The 17578-nt window shown below is 44.2% G+C and overlaps 1 protein-coding gene across 1 annotated transcript in view; it reads left to right on the forward strand.

Moving 5' to 3' along the window:
- The window catches only part of SIK3 (SIK family kinase 3), a gene marked incomplete in the record, with an annotated part of 4425276 nt that overhangs the window by 2334684 nt on the left and 2073014 nt on the right, over nucleotides 1-17578 (forward strand). Inside the window, 1 exon segment of the mRNA XM_044080968.1 lies at nucleotides 5962-6080. Coding sequence (XP_043936903.1) covers nucleotides 5962-6080 — 119 coding nt within the window.

A 17578-nucleotide genomic window follows, 5' to 3' on the forward strand; every position in this document is an offset into this window, starting at 1 on the left:
ATTTAAAGCTAAGTACCCTGTTGGGGAAACTTTTTTCTTGCTCCAGACCGAAAAGTTAATAGTTGTATTTCTGGTGGGAAGCAAATACCTCATAAGGACTTCCATTCTTATTGTATTCCTTGCCTAGGCCCTGATCACGACGTTGCTAATTGCAGGTTTTGTGCTAGATTTCACCAACGCACTATTAAGCATCGGTACAATTTTGCATTTCATTACTTTGGCCAAAGATTTAATTACACGATGTCATTGGATAGCCATCCGACTACTGCAATTCACAAGAAACGCAAGGAAAAGGACAAGTATTCGAGGTCTAAAACTGACAACGAGGCTTCTTCTAAGCCAGTCGCTGGTTCACCGGTTCTCAGTGAGGCGCTTTCGCAGCCCCTGACGCCCGCTACCTCAGAGCCGCCGGCCGCTTTCGACTCCCACGTGGCGCAGACTAGGCCGCTGGAAACTCAAGGTATTGGACACTTGGAAAATATTCTCTCAGATGGGTCCGGAGCCGCTGAGCAGGCATCAGCTTCTGAGGGTGTTTTCAGACCTACACAGTTATATGTAAAACCGACTACAGCTTCAAAGGCAAAGACTAAAGCACCACTAAAGACAAAGAAACAAGTGCAGCAAGCCCATGGACAGGCCTCCATGCCTAAAAAACAGATGCTCAAAATGGCCGAAGACCTAATTACTTTGATCAGGGGTTCCCATCCCTCTCCTGATAAGAGGCCTAGGCAAGAGACAGAATATGAATCTTAAGATCAGGTTTCCATTTCCTCTGACTCCTCTTCTGAACAGGAATACTCTCTTCCTCCCTATGAGGATTCTGATGCTGAAGAATCTATCCCTTCAGCCTCTCCTCCTGAGGATTATTCTTTTGGGGAAACCCTGCATACCATGAGGGAGCACTTCCACTGGGAGAGCCAAGACTACTCAAAATCTAAGAAAAGGCTCAGATACTTTCTTTTACTACCTCAGCACAGGCCTCTTGCTATCCCCCCCCTGTTTTAGACATTGTAGATGATATATTTTCAGAGTCTGGCCTGTCTCCTGACTCTTTACCCCCTGCACTGTTAAGCCAGATACTGCAGGGTTCTAGATTCACATAAATTCCTTTATAAAAGCCCTGCTGCTGACCCAGAAACTATTTCTCAGGGTCCCAAAGGGGTCAAGGCTTCCACTGCAAAAAACCCTATCCCCTCTGATAGGGATTCAAGGGCACTGGACAGATGGAAAAAGGTTTACACTTCTGCTACCTTGGCTGTGAGGGCTTTAAATTGTCAATTTCATATGCTTAAATATCAGCAATACTTAATGTCACTGCTTAAACAGAAAATGTTAACAAATTCTGAATGTGCAGAAAACAAGGAAATGCAGGATTTATTGCATGGATCTGAACAAGTTGGAAAGCATATATTGCAATGTGGTTCTGATTCTCTGGAGGCCTCTTGCAGGGCCACTGTTACGGGTTCTGTCATTAAGAGGCATACTGGGTTAAAGGAACAGAATCTGCCTGATCATGTTAAAGCAAAATTATTAGATGCTCCATTACAGCATGATACTTTGTTTGGTGTTAAAGCAAAAGAGGTGTTGAAGAAAATGGAGGACAAAGCGAAATCTATGCAGACAGTTTTAAGGATTTCTTACAGGTGCAGCCACCCAGATTTAGCAAGAACTGACCTACAAAGAATTGGTCCTTTCCAGTGTCAGACAGGCCACAAAGAGGCAGATACAGACGCCCCAGGGGCAGATCCCAGCCCCAAGGCTCATACAGGCTTAAACAATGGGGTGCTTCTACCTCCAAAAGCGGAGAAGACAAATCACAGCCATACAGGAAACAGTCCCAATGACTTTCCTCTGCCAGCACCAAGCACTTATCTTTTGGCAGCCCCCTTAGGGGGTAAACTAGCACTTTTTTCACAAAATTGGCACATGATCACCCAGGACAAATGGTTCTTGAATATAGTGTCTCAGGGCTACAGGTTCCACTTTCACACCCTGCCACGGGCAAAAGGTATGCCAGACCTGCCACACAATCAATGGGCTGAAGCACAAAAGCAAGTTTCATCCCTCATGGACATGAGGGCCATTCAGCGAGTACCACAGCAAGAGCAGGGACAAGGATTTTACTTGAGACTTTTCTTGGTACCCAGAAAGGACAAAGCCTGGAGATCAATACTGGACCTGTCTATTCTAAATACATTTCTGGACGTTCCAAAATTCAAAATGTTGACTCTGCAGCAGCTTCTGCCCATGCTGGGCAAGAAGGCTTGGCTTGTATCTTTGGACCTAAAAGAGGCATACCTGCATGTCCCAATCAGTCATGCAGAAGATACCTCAGATTCATAGCTGGCTCAATGCACTACCAATTCTCTGCACTGCCCTTTGGCTTATCTACTGCACCCAGGGTCTTCACAAAATGCCTGGCACCAGTAATTGCATTTTGCAGACAAAGAGCAATTCAAATATATCCTTACTTGGACGACTGCCTTATTCAAGCAGAGAACAAGGACATTCTACTAAAGCATCTGGCATTTGTAAAAAGATTACTAATTTGCCTAGGGTACACAGTAAACGAAAAGAAATCAAAACTAGTACCCTCTCAAGAGTTAATATTCCTGGGTGCAAGCTTAAATACAACTGCCCAGATGACTTAGCTCACACCAGACAAACAAAGGCAACTGACTTCTTACTTCTTCAAAATGTTGGCAACAAAAACCCAGTTATCTGCAAGAAAAATTCTGCAGCCTTTGGGCTTCATGGCATCCTGCATTCTGCTAATTCCATATGCCAGACTGCATATGAGGAAACTATAATGGTATCTAAAAAGTGTTTGGACTCAACATTGCCACAGCCTGGAAACATTAATTACCCTCATTCCCTGCCTGCAGCAGGAGTTTCGATGGTGGGCGCAGGCCTGTCAACACACAAGGGACAGCCATTCACTTTACCCACAGCCAGGCAGACACTAACAACGGATGCATCAGATTATGCCTGGGGGGCCCACATGACAGGAAAATGTATTCAGGGCACATGGCCCGCAAGCCAGATGCATCTTCATATCAATCAAAAAGAGATGCTAGCTGTTCAAAATGCCCTGACAGGTTTCAAGGATCTGCTTCATCCAGGGCAACTACTGATAAAGACGGACAATACTACAGTTATGTGGTACATAAACAAGCAGGGAGGCACACATTCCTACCCCCTCTGCAGACAAGCCATGACTTTGTGGGACACAGCATTGACTTATCAAGTTCACCTGCAAGCACAATTCCTGCCAGGAAAGATAAATACTCTGGCATACGAACTAAGCAGAAACCTCATGGATCCCCATGAGTGGAAACTGGATTCACAAGTCTTCGGCACGATAACAAGGAAATGGGGATGCCCAGATCTATTTGCCTCCCCTCATAACTGCCAGCTACAGAGATTCTGCACAAGGACTTATCACAAGCAAGCATGGAAAGTGGATGCCTTATCCTTCAGCTGGAAAAACCTAAAAGTATATGCCTTTCCTCCACTGACTCTCCTCCACAAGGTACTCCTAAAGGTCAGACAAGAGAAGTCAAAAATGATACTGATTGCCCCAGACTGGCCACGCCAGCACTGGTACCCAATCCTAAAGAACTTGTCTCAAGGTGCAGCCTGGACATTGCCTCAAATTCCTCACTTACTGACCCAACAAAATAATCCGATCCTGCACAGCCAACTCAGAACCTTAAATCTGGCAGCATGGCAGATAATGTAACCATTTAGAACACTCCTCTCTCCAAAGCTGTGATGGATGTTATTTTGGAGGCCAGGAGGCCCAGTACCAGAAAATCTTATGCAGAAAAATGGAAGAGATTATGTGCTTGGAACCAGGCACAAGGAATTGACACGTTTGTTCCAAACATTCCTCAGATTTTACAATACTTAACTGAGATGCTGGACAAAGCCTGTCCTTTTCATCAATTAAGATCCATGCCTCTGCCATTTCAGCCCATTACAATACGGAACCACCTATCTTTTCTCATCCTTTAATGAGGCAGTTCCTCAGAGGGGCCAAAAACGTAAGACCTCCAAGGAGAGCACCAGTACCTGCATGGGACCTCAATTATGTCTTGGAAAAACTCACACTGCCTCCTTTTGAGCCAGCCTTAACAGCTGATATAAAATTCTTATCCTGGAAAACCGCTCTGCTCCTAGAAATAACCTCTGCAAGATGAGTCTCGGAGTTTCAGGCACTCATGGCTGTGGAACCTTTTATCATTTTCCATCCAGACAGGGTTTCGCTGAGGACAAACCTGACATTTATGCCTAAGGTGGTGTTCAGTGTGGCCCTTAACCAAACCATTCACTTGCCTACCTTTTATCCAAACCCACAGAACAAGGGTGAGAGACGTCTGCATTCTTTGGACATACACAGACAACTACGCTTCTGCTTGGACAGAACTAAAGCTTTTAGAAAGACTGAGCAACTTTTAGTGGCATATGCTGCAGGATCACAAGGAAAGGCTATTTCAAAACAGACTATTTCAAAATGGATAGGCCATTGCATTCGTTTCTGCTATTCACAACATGGCAAATCAGTGCCTAAGGGCATTAGGCCACATTCAACCAGAGCAGCAGCCACTTCAGCAGCCTTCCTCAGAGGAGTACCAACCAAAGACATCTTAGAGGCTGCAACTTGGAGTTCGGTGCACACTTTTACAAAGCACTACCACTTAACTCTCTACTCTAAATCCAGAGCAGGCTTTGCCACTGCAGTTCTGCAGGGCCTCATAACCTCTCCTAATCCTCTTTAGCCCCAGCCACCCATTCTCAGCTTTGGGATTCAACCCAAGGGTAATGACTGCAACAGTGAAACACGATGAACATAGTACAGTTGTGTACCTACCATAAATGTAGATGTTCGAGTGTATTCACTGTTGCAGTCCAGGTTACCCTCCCACCATCCCCCTTTCTTTTGCTGGGTCTTATCTGTACTTCTCTGTTCTATACAACCTATATGGTGTATTTACTTGTAGATGAAGGAAATGATTACCTTAGTGCATGCATGTTTATTGGCATAATTTTTAGCCTACCCTTTTGGGGGCACCTGACATCTGGGGCAAGAAAAACTGAGGAAAATGGCGTCAGCTGCATCTTTTATACCCCTGGCGCACTGACGTCAGGGAAGAGGTGACAGCAACTGACGCTGGACCAAGAATTTGGAATTCAGGCTGACTGCGGGTAGCCTGCCAGCAGGATAACCCAAGAGTAATGACTGCAACAGTGAATACACTCGAACATCTACATTTATGGTAGGTATACAACTGTACTTTATGTACTCACCATAGCATTCCATTTGTGCTGTCCATTTTCATTCTTCCTCAACCTTCCCACCCTCCTTTCCCCTGTCCATAACTTTGAAAGACCTGATGGATAGGCCTTCTGTTTGAGCTCCTGAACTTTGTCCTGTCCTTTTCTAATCTGTGTATAGAACTAGATACACTGTAAATATGGTAGTGGCAAACTTGATCTGAGGTAATGTAGGGGAATGAGGCATTATGGGCAAGGGAGGAGCTCGAGAATTGGATTCTAAGACTTTAGAAAGCAGCCGAGTCAGATCCAAACCCACAGGTTGAGGAAGAATGAAAACGGACAACACAGATGGAATGTTATGGTGAGTAAATTAATTCTTTTTCAAGGTCATGACTAAAGGAAGAAAGTATTTTGGGGATGGGAAAACTTACCTTTTGTGCTAAACTGGCTAACTAGCTTACTAAACTTGAAAGTACCAGTTATCTGAGACATACACTCAGTATGCATTTTTTAGCTGTGGGCCCCTTGGTGGAGATCAGCTGTTTCAAGTACAGACATGAGACCATAGAGTATGTGTCTTTATGCCATTTGGCTTTCCTGCTTATAAAGTGTAAGCATGTGTCATGCTAGTGTATGTTTTATGTGACTTGCCATTGACAGAATCCTTTGTGTGTGTTGCAGAATGTGAGCACTTAATCCGCCACATGCTAGTGCTGGATCCTAGTAAACGGTTATCCATGGAACAGATCTGTAAGCACAAGTGGATGAAGCTTGGTGACCCTGATGAAGAATTTGATAGGGTAAGTAGTGAAAATGCATTTATTGTATGGAAGTGGTTTTGTTTACTACGTCTTGGTTTTGTGTATGTTCGTATGTACATATCTGGCAGTTTAGCTGACAGGGTTTAGGCTATGAGCCCCTAATGGTATAGTTTCTGAAGTCCTGGTTTTGATTCCTTTAAAAAAAAAAAAAAAAATATATATATATATATATATATATATATATATATATATATATATATCTATACACGGATTCACTTTATATTCTTGAAATACTGAAATGTCGAAATTCAGTATTTTGAGGCTACAAAGTCGAAACCTAAAAACAACGAAAACTTAGAAGCGCAAAATTCAAAATCTCGCACACCGGAGATTTTGAATTAGTGCTTCTACTCCACACACACACACACACACACACACACACACACACACACACACACACACCCCTTCCTCACCAGACATAAACACAAGCTGTCTACTACATAAAAGCAGTGGGCAAGACCCTGCACCCCCCCCCCATGTGGGGGCTGCGCCCCCCACACCTCCCCTACTAAAATATTCTAACTCCGAGGTCGCACTACATGCAAACACACACAAAGCACCACCACACAAGCTACATTCTAAACTTATAGCATGTGGCTTGCTGCTGTTAATGTTATCTGTGGTAGAAGTAATAGTGGTCAATAAAGATTTGGCCCTTGCTTCTCTCTATATATTTTTCTCTATAATTATCCTTAGGCAAGTTCTGCCTGGCAAAAATAGGTCTGCTTCTTTAGAAATTCCTGTCAAAAGGAACAAAAACTTAGACATATGTCTTGCCCTGCTCAGTTACTCAAGACATCAGTGACTTATTGAGCTTAGATCTGGGTTTATTCAGGCTTTTGGCCCTTTCATTTCAGCTGCCTCTGCCAAGAGAAAATTAGATTTTTCATTTGGAACAGGTTCAAGATTTTGAAATACAACTTGATTGTGAAAGGACAACTTCTAATCTTATTCATTTAGTCCATCTGTTCTAGAGTTTCCATCTATATGTTTGTTATCCAGGCAATCAGAATTCAGAATGATTGTCTGATGGTCTGGAAAACATTGTAGAAACTCCAGTATTCTGTTTCAAAAAACAGACTATCAGAGTTAGTTAAATTGGAAGATTCACTGTGTTTTTCTTTATTTAACAAAATAAAAAAAAAATGAAGCATCACATACCAGGAAAAGAGGATGCTCCTCCTCCCCCTGATGTACCTGTGATGTCACAAAATGGATGGAAGTGGGTAGGGAGAGGAGATTGACAGGGCTATAGGTGGTGTGAGGGGCATGGCCTTGGTCCAGTTTCATCCACAACGTAAGGTGGCAACCGTAATCCGATCTGACATTTGGGTCCTTGAAACACTTGTCAGAGCCAACCTGGGAGAATTAATGTTCATAGGTAGGTACTAGGCTATCTGCCCAAGGTCATTTATAAGCCTAGCCAGAATGTGTTGGCTGGCCTCCCTTTTAGATTAGTTTCCTGAGCCTCTGTCCAGCAGGGCCACTGAAGTGATCCCAGGGTAAATTTATGATTTCCCATCCACTGTCAACATTTCTCTTGAAGAGAGTCAGTGAGGGCTTTGCCTAACATAGATTGGGATTCTATTCCAGAGCGAGGGATGTCTCTGGGACAGGAATCTGTCCCTCCAGCTTGTCCTATTTATTGTTGTGCTGAGGTTTAAATCCCTAGAGCGTGTGGCTCTAAGAGATTTGGTTTTCTTGAGGTGGAGCATGTCCATCAATTCCGGGTTAGACATGGCCTTGCACGTCAGGCAGAGATCACCTCTGAGTAGGCGGTAAGCAACCGAGTAGAGCTGGAGTTTCTTTAGTCGAGCTGCATAGGGCATCTGTTTGAGGCCCACTATCCTCTTGGTGAGGTACTTCTGTGGTCTTTCCAGCTGTTGCAGGTGTCGTGTAAGGTACATCCCAAATGGGGCATTGTACTCTATTATGGACCTGATGAGTAGAGGGGCATAATAACCCCTCTTGATCTAGATGTGAACCCTTTTGTGATTAGGTGGGCTACATAGAAGGATTTTCTAACCACTTTGGCAATGTGATTATCAAAGGAGAGGTTGCTGTCTACTTGGGTCCCCAGATCCCTAATTACATCTTCTGTACTTAGTGGATTACCACCTATGTGGTAGTTCATGGGCACTTTGTTTTTCCCAAAGGGGATGACTATGCACTGTTTGGCATTTAGCTTGAGGCCATGATTCTGACACTAGGTATTCGTCTCCATGAGACCCTTCTGGAGGATGTCTGTGTCAGCCGGAGAGTCGATTATAACCCCCAGTTTGCAATCATCTGTGAACTTGGTCAGCCATAGTCATCCCGTGCTTGCCTGTACCTCAGAGAAGTATATACCGAACAGGAGGGGTCCCATGACTGAGCCCTGTGGGACACCACTTGTAACCGGTTTAGAGTTGGACATAGCACCCTCAACTCTGACCATGTGAGTTCTATCCATGAGCCAGTTGGCAACCCATCTCATGACATAGGGGTTAATGTTCAAGCTGGTAAGCTTATCTATAATGCCAGAGCGGGGAATGGTGTCGAAGGCCTTTGTAGAAACTCCAGTATTCTGTTTCAAAAAACAGACTATCAGAGTTAGTTAAATTGGAAGATTCACTGTGTTTTTCTTTATTTAACAAAATAAAAAAAAAATGAAGCATCACATACCAGGAAAAGAGGATGCTCCTCCTCCCCCTGATGTACCTGTGATGTCACAAAATGGATGGAAGTGGGTAGGGAGAGGAGATTGACAGGGCTATAGGTGGTGTGAGGGGCATGGCCTTGGTCCAGTTTCATCCACAACGTAAGGTGGCAACCGTAATCCGATCTGACATTTGGGTCCTTGAAACACTTGTCAGAGCCAACCTGGGAGAATTAATGTTCATAGGTAGGTACTAGGCTATCTGCCCAAGGGCATTTATAAGCCTAGCCAGAATGTGTTGGCTTTCGCCTCCCTTTTAGATTAGTTTCCTGAGCCTCTGTCCAGCAGGGCCACTGAAGTGATCCCAGGGGTAAATTTATGATTTCCCATCCACTCGTCAACATTTCTCTTGAAGAGAGTCAGTGAGGGGCTTTGCCTAACATAGATTGGGATTCTATTCCAGAGCGAGGGATGTCTCTGGGACAGGAATCTGTCCCTCCAGCTTGTCCTATTTATTGTTGTGCTGAGGTTTAAATCCCTAGAGCGTGTGGCTCTAAGAGATTTGGTTTTCTTGAGGTGGAGCATGTCCATCAATTCCGGGTTAGACATGGCCTTGCACGTCAGGCAGAGATCACCTCTGAGTAGGCGGTAAGCAACCGAGTAGAGCTGGAGTTTCTTTAGTCGAGCTGCATAGGGCATCTGTTTGAGGCCCACTATCCTCTTGGTGAGGTACTTCTGTGGTCTTTCCAGCTGTTGCAGGTGTCGTGTAAGGTACATCCCAAATGGGGCATTGTACTCTATTATGGACCTGATGAGTAGAGGGGCATAATAACCCTCTTGATCTAGATGTGAACCCTTTTGTGATTAGGTGGGCTACATAGAAGGATTTTCTAACCACTTTGGCAATGTGATTATCAAAGGAGAGGTTGCTGTCTACTTGGGTCCCCAGATCCCTAATTACATCTTCTGTACTTAGTGGATTACCACCTATGTGGTAGTTCATGGGCACTTTGTTTTTCCCAAAGGGGATGACTATGCACTGTTTGGCATTTAGCTTGAGGCCATGATTCTGACACTAGGTATTCGTCTCCATGAGACCCTTCTGGAGGATGTCTGTGTCAGCCGGAGAGTCGATTATAACCCCCAGTTTGCAATCATCTGTGAACTTGGTCAGCCATAGTCATCCCGTGCTTGCCTGTACCTCAGAGAAGTATATACCGAACAGGAGGGGTCCCATGACTGAGCCCTGTGGGACACCACTTGTAACCGGTTTAGAGTTGGACATAGCACCCTCAACTCTGACCATGTGAGTTCTATCCATGAGCCAGTTGGCAACCCATCTCATGACATAGGGGTTAATGTTCAAGCTGGTAAGCTTATCTATAATGCCAGAGCGGGGAATGGTGTCGAAGGCCTTTGCGAGGTCCAGGTAGGCTGTGTGGACTACCTTTCCCTCATCTATGGCCTTGGTAACTGTTTCAAAGAAGTCAACTAGATTTAGGAGGCAAGATCTGCCTTTAACAAAGCCAAATTGGGTAGGTTCCAGTGTTTGGAGATTCCTAATGTCTCTGTTAATGAGTTCCTTGATGATGCACTCCATAGCTTTGCAGACCAAGCTAGTCAGGCGTATAGGGCAATAGTTCCCAGGATCCGTTCTTTGTGGAGCAGGATAACTGTTGCTGTACACCATTCTTTGGGTACATAGCCTGTGGTAAGGCTGAGTTTGAACAGTGAATTTAGGTGAGGGGTTAGTTCATTTTGGAGCTTGTGTAAGACGCAGCCTGGGATACCGTCCGGTCCCATTGATGCTGTGTTTTTGGCTTTGGAAAGGGCTGTTTTCACCTGTGTGTCTGTGGTATCTAGGGCTCTACATTCTTCTGGGATAGACACTGGTCCTTTTGGGGGTGGGGGGGGGTAAAGTTTGCTCTGAACCTGTCAGCCAGGATGTTGGCAATGTCAGTTGGTTCACTGTATTTTTTGCCATTTTGCACTAGCTCAGAGCAGATCTGAGAGTTGCCACCTAGATGCTTGACATAGCTAAAGAAGGCTTTGTGATTATCTTTAGAGTCCTTGGCAATTTTTCTTTCGAAGCTGGCCTTAGATGATTTCATGAGGGATCGTAGTTTCTTGCTGATACTGATCAGGGATGCCTTCCCTTTTTGGGATTTTGCTCTATCATGTAATAGTTTCCTCCTTCTTTTGTATAGCTTATTTATGGCCGGGGTCCACCAGACTGGTTTCCTCTTTTTGGAGGAGTGAGTCTTGGTTTTACTTGGGATGGCTCGATCCATGCATTCCTGTAGGTGCTCATAGAGTGCATTTGTAAAGGATTCTGCGGTTTGGGCAGCATTATCCTTTAGCAAGGGGGCTTTGAAATTTTCTACCTCGATCTTGAGAAGTGTGAAGTCTGCTTTTGAAAAGTTTTTCACAGTGGTTTCCTTGACTGGGGGTGGGGTCGGGATGTGGATGTCCAGTGTGATTATTTATGATCTGATCTTACCAGCGACTGTGAGCCCCTTTAAGAAATCTTCCTTCCCATAGCACCCCCCCACCACCACACACACACACACACACACACACACACATCTGTCTATCTATATACTTTTCAAGTAGCTTTCAGGTTTATAGTAATGCTGATCACAGTGTTTGTTTTTGTGAAGTGCTTCTTATGTGTCCAGGAGAAACAAACTTATTTTAAAAAGTTTTCCATATGGGTGACAAGATTCTACCTCAAGACCTGTATGACTTTTATGCAGTTTGTTTATGAGTCTGTCACCTGTCTGTGATTTGTGCTTCTTTTGGACCCCAAACATTGATGGACTGGAGAAAAAAAATAATTGTCAAAGATCTCCTCTTCCTGGATCCAGAAGCAGCTAAAATCAAAAGTTTCCAGACAAACCCAGTAAATATAAGAATTGTATCAGAAGAAAACGCTGAGTGGGACTTCGGCTCTGATCCCGGCTCTGATCCCAGCTCTGAACGTTCCCAGATATGAGGAGCATAGGGCCAGAATCATAACCTACAACTCCTGATTCAGAGTTTGTGGATCCAATTACAATCCTTGGCTTACCTAAGAAATTACCCTCAGACAAATTGGACCATCCCTCCTTAAGACCTCCCACAGCATTCTCACTGCGATCTTTTAAGTCTTACAGAAGTACATCTGATGCTGATTTGGATTGCCTGATGCAGAAATTTCTGAAGACTCAGAGTAAAGATGGTGGTCATCCCACCAACTTCAGCTCTGAAGATGGCTGGATCTGTGTAACCCCCCCCCCCCCCCCATTCTTGGCTTCCTCACCATTCAGTATATTGGCTCTGGTTTTATCAAAACCATTGTTCCTTCCAGAACCTGTAGCCCAGTGACTGATATTCCATGCTGCTTCTTTGACTCCAGGAATTATTGCTGTGACTCTCAACTTCAGTTTCACTGGATCTGTATGATTCTTGGACCCAAGGATTCTGCTCAGTGCTTTTGGCTGCGTCAGTGGGACAATTGCCCCCATCTCCTTTGGTAGTGTCTGAGACGTCTGTTTTTTGAGTCTTTGTTGCGAATTCTCTCATTTGGGTTGGCATCCTTCTCAGTTTTAAGAGTCACTCTGGTGATGGCGTCTCTTTCTCTGAAGTGGGAAGATTTGATCTGTCAGCATGAACTGTCTTCTCAAATCCATTGGAGGTAGGTACGGCCTTGTAGATGTTTGGAAGGATCATTTCTTCACTTAAGCGAGTGGATACACAGGCTCCACCGGTCTCAGTTCCACTGCGTGCCCCTCTCTCAGTCTTGTCTTTTTCTGCTCAAGCATCCACAGGTCAGAGTCACTCTGACCTCAAACTAGCTGCTGAAATGCAGAGGTAGTCCTTGGAGGACTTTGACTCATCCCCTGATCCTTCAAAAAAGAGGTCATGTAAGAGGAAACGCAGGAATTCCTCATTGGAGTCCCCTATCCTCAGATAGTGAGGATAGAAAGGGATCCCCATAATCTCCTTTGGAAGACCCCTCTTTTGGCGATATACTAGAATCGATGAGACAGAGGGGAGCTTGACCAGTTGCCCCTCCACTGATGCCACCACACTCTTAGGAAGAGAAGGTATTGTGTGAGGCATATGGGACAACACAATCTATGTCCTGGGTAGTATCTCCGGCTGACAAGCTCATCCACTTGGCAGCCAATAGATCATGACAGGAGCTTGCCATGTATGAGGCAATCCCCAGAAATCCAGATAAGATCCCCTTCCCTAGGAGTACAAACGCATTTGGGCTAAATCCCCACTTGTTGACTTCATCTGTGTGACGGCAGTTATTAGAAGAGAACTTTTTCAAGACTTGACACCCCCCCCACACACACACACACACACAAATAAGGAGTCAGGGAAGATGGATAAAACTCTGGAACCTTAGTGCTGCTCTTTCTTCCTCTTGGGTCGGCTCCTGCTCCTCTTTCATCACAGGCTGTGTCTGGGTCATTACATCTTCTGTGGGAATTACTTTATTCAGAAGCTGCTGAAAGTACCTCTTCCATCTACTCTGAGTTCCTTTGGCTTGGTGAGCAGGTTGTTATTGGCATTCTGTATGAAAGGTGTCTGTCTTCTTTAGCTTTTTGCCTTTGCCTTGCAAATAGATAGATTTTCTTTGGGCCATCTACCGAGTCACTTTCTAGAAACTGGTAGAGTGCCTCCGATTCCTTTTTTGCTTTTGCAACTCCTCTGTTAGCATTTTTGCATTTTGTTAGCTAACTATTATTCCTTCTTAGTCTGGTCCACCTTTTCTTTCTCCCAGTTTTTCCTGCACTACTTTTCTTTTGATGACTTCTTGGACTTCTGCATTCCACCACCAGCTTTCCTTGTGTACCTTATTTCCATACGTGGCTTGGCTGCATGCATGTGCTGCAGTCCTTGCAAATGCTGTTTTGAGGCACTGCCATTCTTCCTCGCCTCCATCTGTTTCCTCCTCTTCCTGAGGTGTTAGATATCTGAGTAATTCCTTGAACACTTGTGCTTTCTCTTTAGCCAACTTCCAGGTCTTCAGACTAGTGTCTGTTGGACTTTGAACCTTTTCTGACCACTGCTTGTAGCTGATTTTTGCAACCACTGGTTTATGCTGTGGGCTATCTGCTTCACTAGGGATGACTTTGCAATCACATATTCTACCCTGGTTCCCTTTCCTTACTAGGAGGAAGCCTACCGAGTTGCATGTTGGCCACTCTTGGATGTGATCTTGTGACTGTCTCTTACTGAACCATGTTTTTGGCCACCATTAAGCCATTTGCCAGAAAGAAATCTAGAATTACCTCTCCCTTATTGCTGTTTGCCCTACCCATGTGGACCAAGGCAGTCCTTTTGTTTGTCCTGATAATCTACATTCAGGTCATCCATTATCAGTACCATTTCATGTTATCTAGTCATTTTTTTCTTCACTCTCAGCTGTTGGGCATAAACTTTGATTGTGAATATTGCCCTCACCGTAATTCCCACACCAGTTTTAGTTTTCCCTTTTCCTATGTAGTAGACTTTGGGCCCCAAGTCAAGTGGCTTTGCTGCAGTACCCTTCCATCTTGTCTCCTGGATAGATAAGATGTCTTGCCTCTTTATCATCATGTTATCTACATTTAAGCTATGTCCTGTCAAGTGAACCTACAGTGAGTGTAACAATTCTTAGTTCATATCTGGCAGGTTGATTGGCTTTGCGTCCAACTTTCACTCGAGATTTAACCCAGATAACCCAAGCTGGGCAACTGGGTACCAGCCGGCCAGTAGCTTATTTACCACAGCTGCAGGGCTTTATGACGGGCACACACTGGCCATTAGGGGCGCATATACCCCCTCCCACCATTAGCTGGAGTAGGCTGGGTCCTCAACCCACTTTTCACCGGCAAATACTAATGTCCATTTTGCAACATTAGACAACATGACAGAATAACTTAGTTTTTACAGAGTTCAGTGGATAACATTGACACAGTACACAGTATGTGATCTGTATTCTCCCATCTTGAGGATACTGCTCTCCAAGGTTGATGCCTGAAGTGGTTAGTGTATACAGCTGTTCCTCTGTAGGGGACCATCTGGGGTCTGTGCTGCTGCCCGCAGCTCCGATCCTGGGTGGGTTTGAGGTGGAAACACACTGCATGTTTTTGGGAGGTGGAAGAGACTTCACAGAGACACAAAGAGGACAAGCAGACTTCGTACCGACATTGGCTGGAGGTCAAGCTTGAACCTTGCACCTTATGCATGGGAGGCAAAGACCTTAACCATTATGCCATTCTCAAGGCAGAGTCCATAAACTTGAATTAGATGAGTGCTTTCATTCTGGACCTTCAAGTCTTTTCCATCTCTGGAAACCAGGGCCTCTAAAGGTATTCCTTGACAACAAAACAGTCATGTGGTACATAAGCAAGGGATGGGAAAGATGTTAGCAGGTGTGTAGACTGGCTGAGATTGCTTGGAACCTAACCATTAAAGTGAACATTTCCCTTGAAGAAGTATGCATTCCTTCCCGGGACAATGTCCTGGCAGACTGTCCCAGCAGGTCAGTGAAAGATGTTCACAAGTGAAAGGTCAACAAATGTCTTCCCTGACAGCATCCACAAATGGGGGGTACACCACAGATAGATTTATTTGCTTTGGAAAATAAGAAATAACACCATCTGTTTTGCATAATATCTGGTGGTGTGAACCTTCGTTTCTAGATTGTCACTGTCAAAGTAACACCTCAACCCCATGTGCAGATGGGGAGAATGGGCTGTGGATGGATGGATGGATGGATGGACCTTGCCCCAGGCTTGGAGGACCGATAGCTTGTTTTTTCAGTGTTCGAGGGTTTCTTTATGCCTTCCTTCTACTGCCTCTGTTCCTAAACATTTTACTGAAAATTCAATAAGAAAAAACAAGAATTTTGCTGGTGACTCCCTTTTGGCCAAAGCAGCATTGTTTTCCCCCTTCTCTGTCTTTCAACCAAGAGCAGTTTTCACAAGCTACCCCACAAAGTGGACCTGCTCACACAGCAGAAGGGCTCATTGTGTCATCCCTCAATCTACCCCTATGGATGATGGAATTCTGATCCCTTTCAGGCAACCAATTTTCTGAGGACCAGTTTTGGGTTTTCTTGAGGCAAGAAAACCCACTACTCGAAAATCCTACATAATCAAATGAAAGAGATTTTCAAACTGGTGTCAAGTTAAAAATCTGAAACTAATAAAAATATGAGGCTCCTCTTGTTTCATCTTTTGTGTGTGAGCTCATGAAAGGTGGTTTGGCATATTCATCTGTTAAAGACCATTTTGCTGGAACTCCACGTCTTCATCTTAACCCTTTTGTTATGACCAGGCTTGAGGTCAAGCAGTTTATAAAAGGGATCCTGCATTTCAGTCCTCCATGAAAAACACCCCCCACCCCCATGGCTCTCAACTGCGTGGTGGAAAAGCTTACTCTGCCTCCCTTTGAACCTGTAGCTTCCTCTACTCTTAAGTTCTGCACCTGGACAACCATTTTGTTAGTAGCTGTCACTTCTGCTAGGTGAGTTTCAGAGCCCTAGGCTCTCATGACTGCTCCCCTCTTCCTTATTTTCCATAATGACAGTGTGTCACTGAGGGTCAGTTCTACCTCCAGACCTAAAGTGTCAGGCCATCAAAATGCTTCTTTTTCTTTCCCAACCCATGTAACAGGAGAGAAAGAACACTACATTCCCTGGATGTGCATAGACGGCTCAATTTTGCCAAGTTTATTTGAAAATCAGACCAACTGTTTGCTTCCTTCCTTGACTCTAATTTTGGCTAGCCAGTATCCAAACAATCTGTCTAGCTGGATTTTGAAGTCAATCTCAGTTTGTTTACCATGGCAAATCTTTAACCTTTTTCCCAAAATCACATTCTGCTAGAGCAGTGGCTTCTAACTGAGCTTTCTGCAAGGGGATAGATTCCAAACTAATACTGGAAGTTGCTACCTGGTCATCAGTGCACACTTTTCATTAAGCATTACAGAGAATATGCCTTTTCCAAATCCAGAGCCACCTTTGTCAGGACATTCCTTTCTGACTGCTTAGACAGTTTTCAGCCCATCTACCCTTCTACTCCCTTAAGCTCAGGGAGTCGCCCATCTGTTAGGAATACTGCAACAAGGCTTTCAGTCAGGACATAGTGCAGTTGAGAAATAACTTACCATAACAGTAGATGTCCTATTGATCACTTGCAGTATTTCCTCCTACCCGCCATTCCCCTTCTTTTCCTTTTTACTCTTCTGCTTTGGTGGGCAGCTTCTAGGACCATGGGGATCTTCCCTTTTCATCTGCTTTCCCCCCTCTTAACTGACCACATTCTTCTCAGATGCCTTTAGGCTGCTGTCTTGGAGATAGTATGAGGATATATGTTTGCTGTGCTCATGGGCTGAGGCTTAGCGTCTGATGTATGGCTTATGGAATGTTTAGACTTTGGTACCCCGGCCAGATATTAGTGACACAAAAAGCATCAGTTTGGAATACTGCAGCAGTGATCAGTAGGACATGTACTGTTATTTTTGTTTTCAAACACTTTTATTGAATTATCACTTGTGATGTAGGCAAATTTACATTCATATAAAAGTAATCAAACTACATTAACATAGCATTATACTTAACGTATATTGCTATATGTCATTTAACCTAAGCGATATTACATAAATTATTCATTTCCTGACTTTTTTTAAACAAACATCTTTATTAAACCATCACTTACTACATAGGCAATCATATATTTATATAAATGAAAACAAACCACACCGACACAATTCTAGTTGATAGCGTTTTACATCACAAACCATACTGACACTCTCCCATTTGCAAACATTATACATCACTTACAATCTACCCAAT

This window comes from Protopterus annectens, chromosome 8.part0 (assembly GCF_019279795.1).
Source record: "Protopterus annectens isolate FY-2018-M chromosome 8.part0, PAN1.0, whole genome shotgun sequence".
In the NCBI taxonomy this organism is placed as follows: domain Eukaryota; kingdom Metazoa; phylum Chordata; order Ceratodontiformes; family Protopteridae; genus Protopterus; species Protopterus annectens.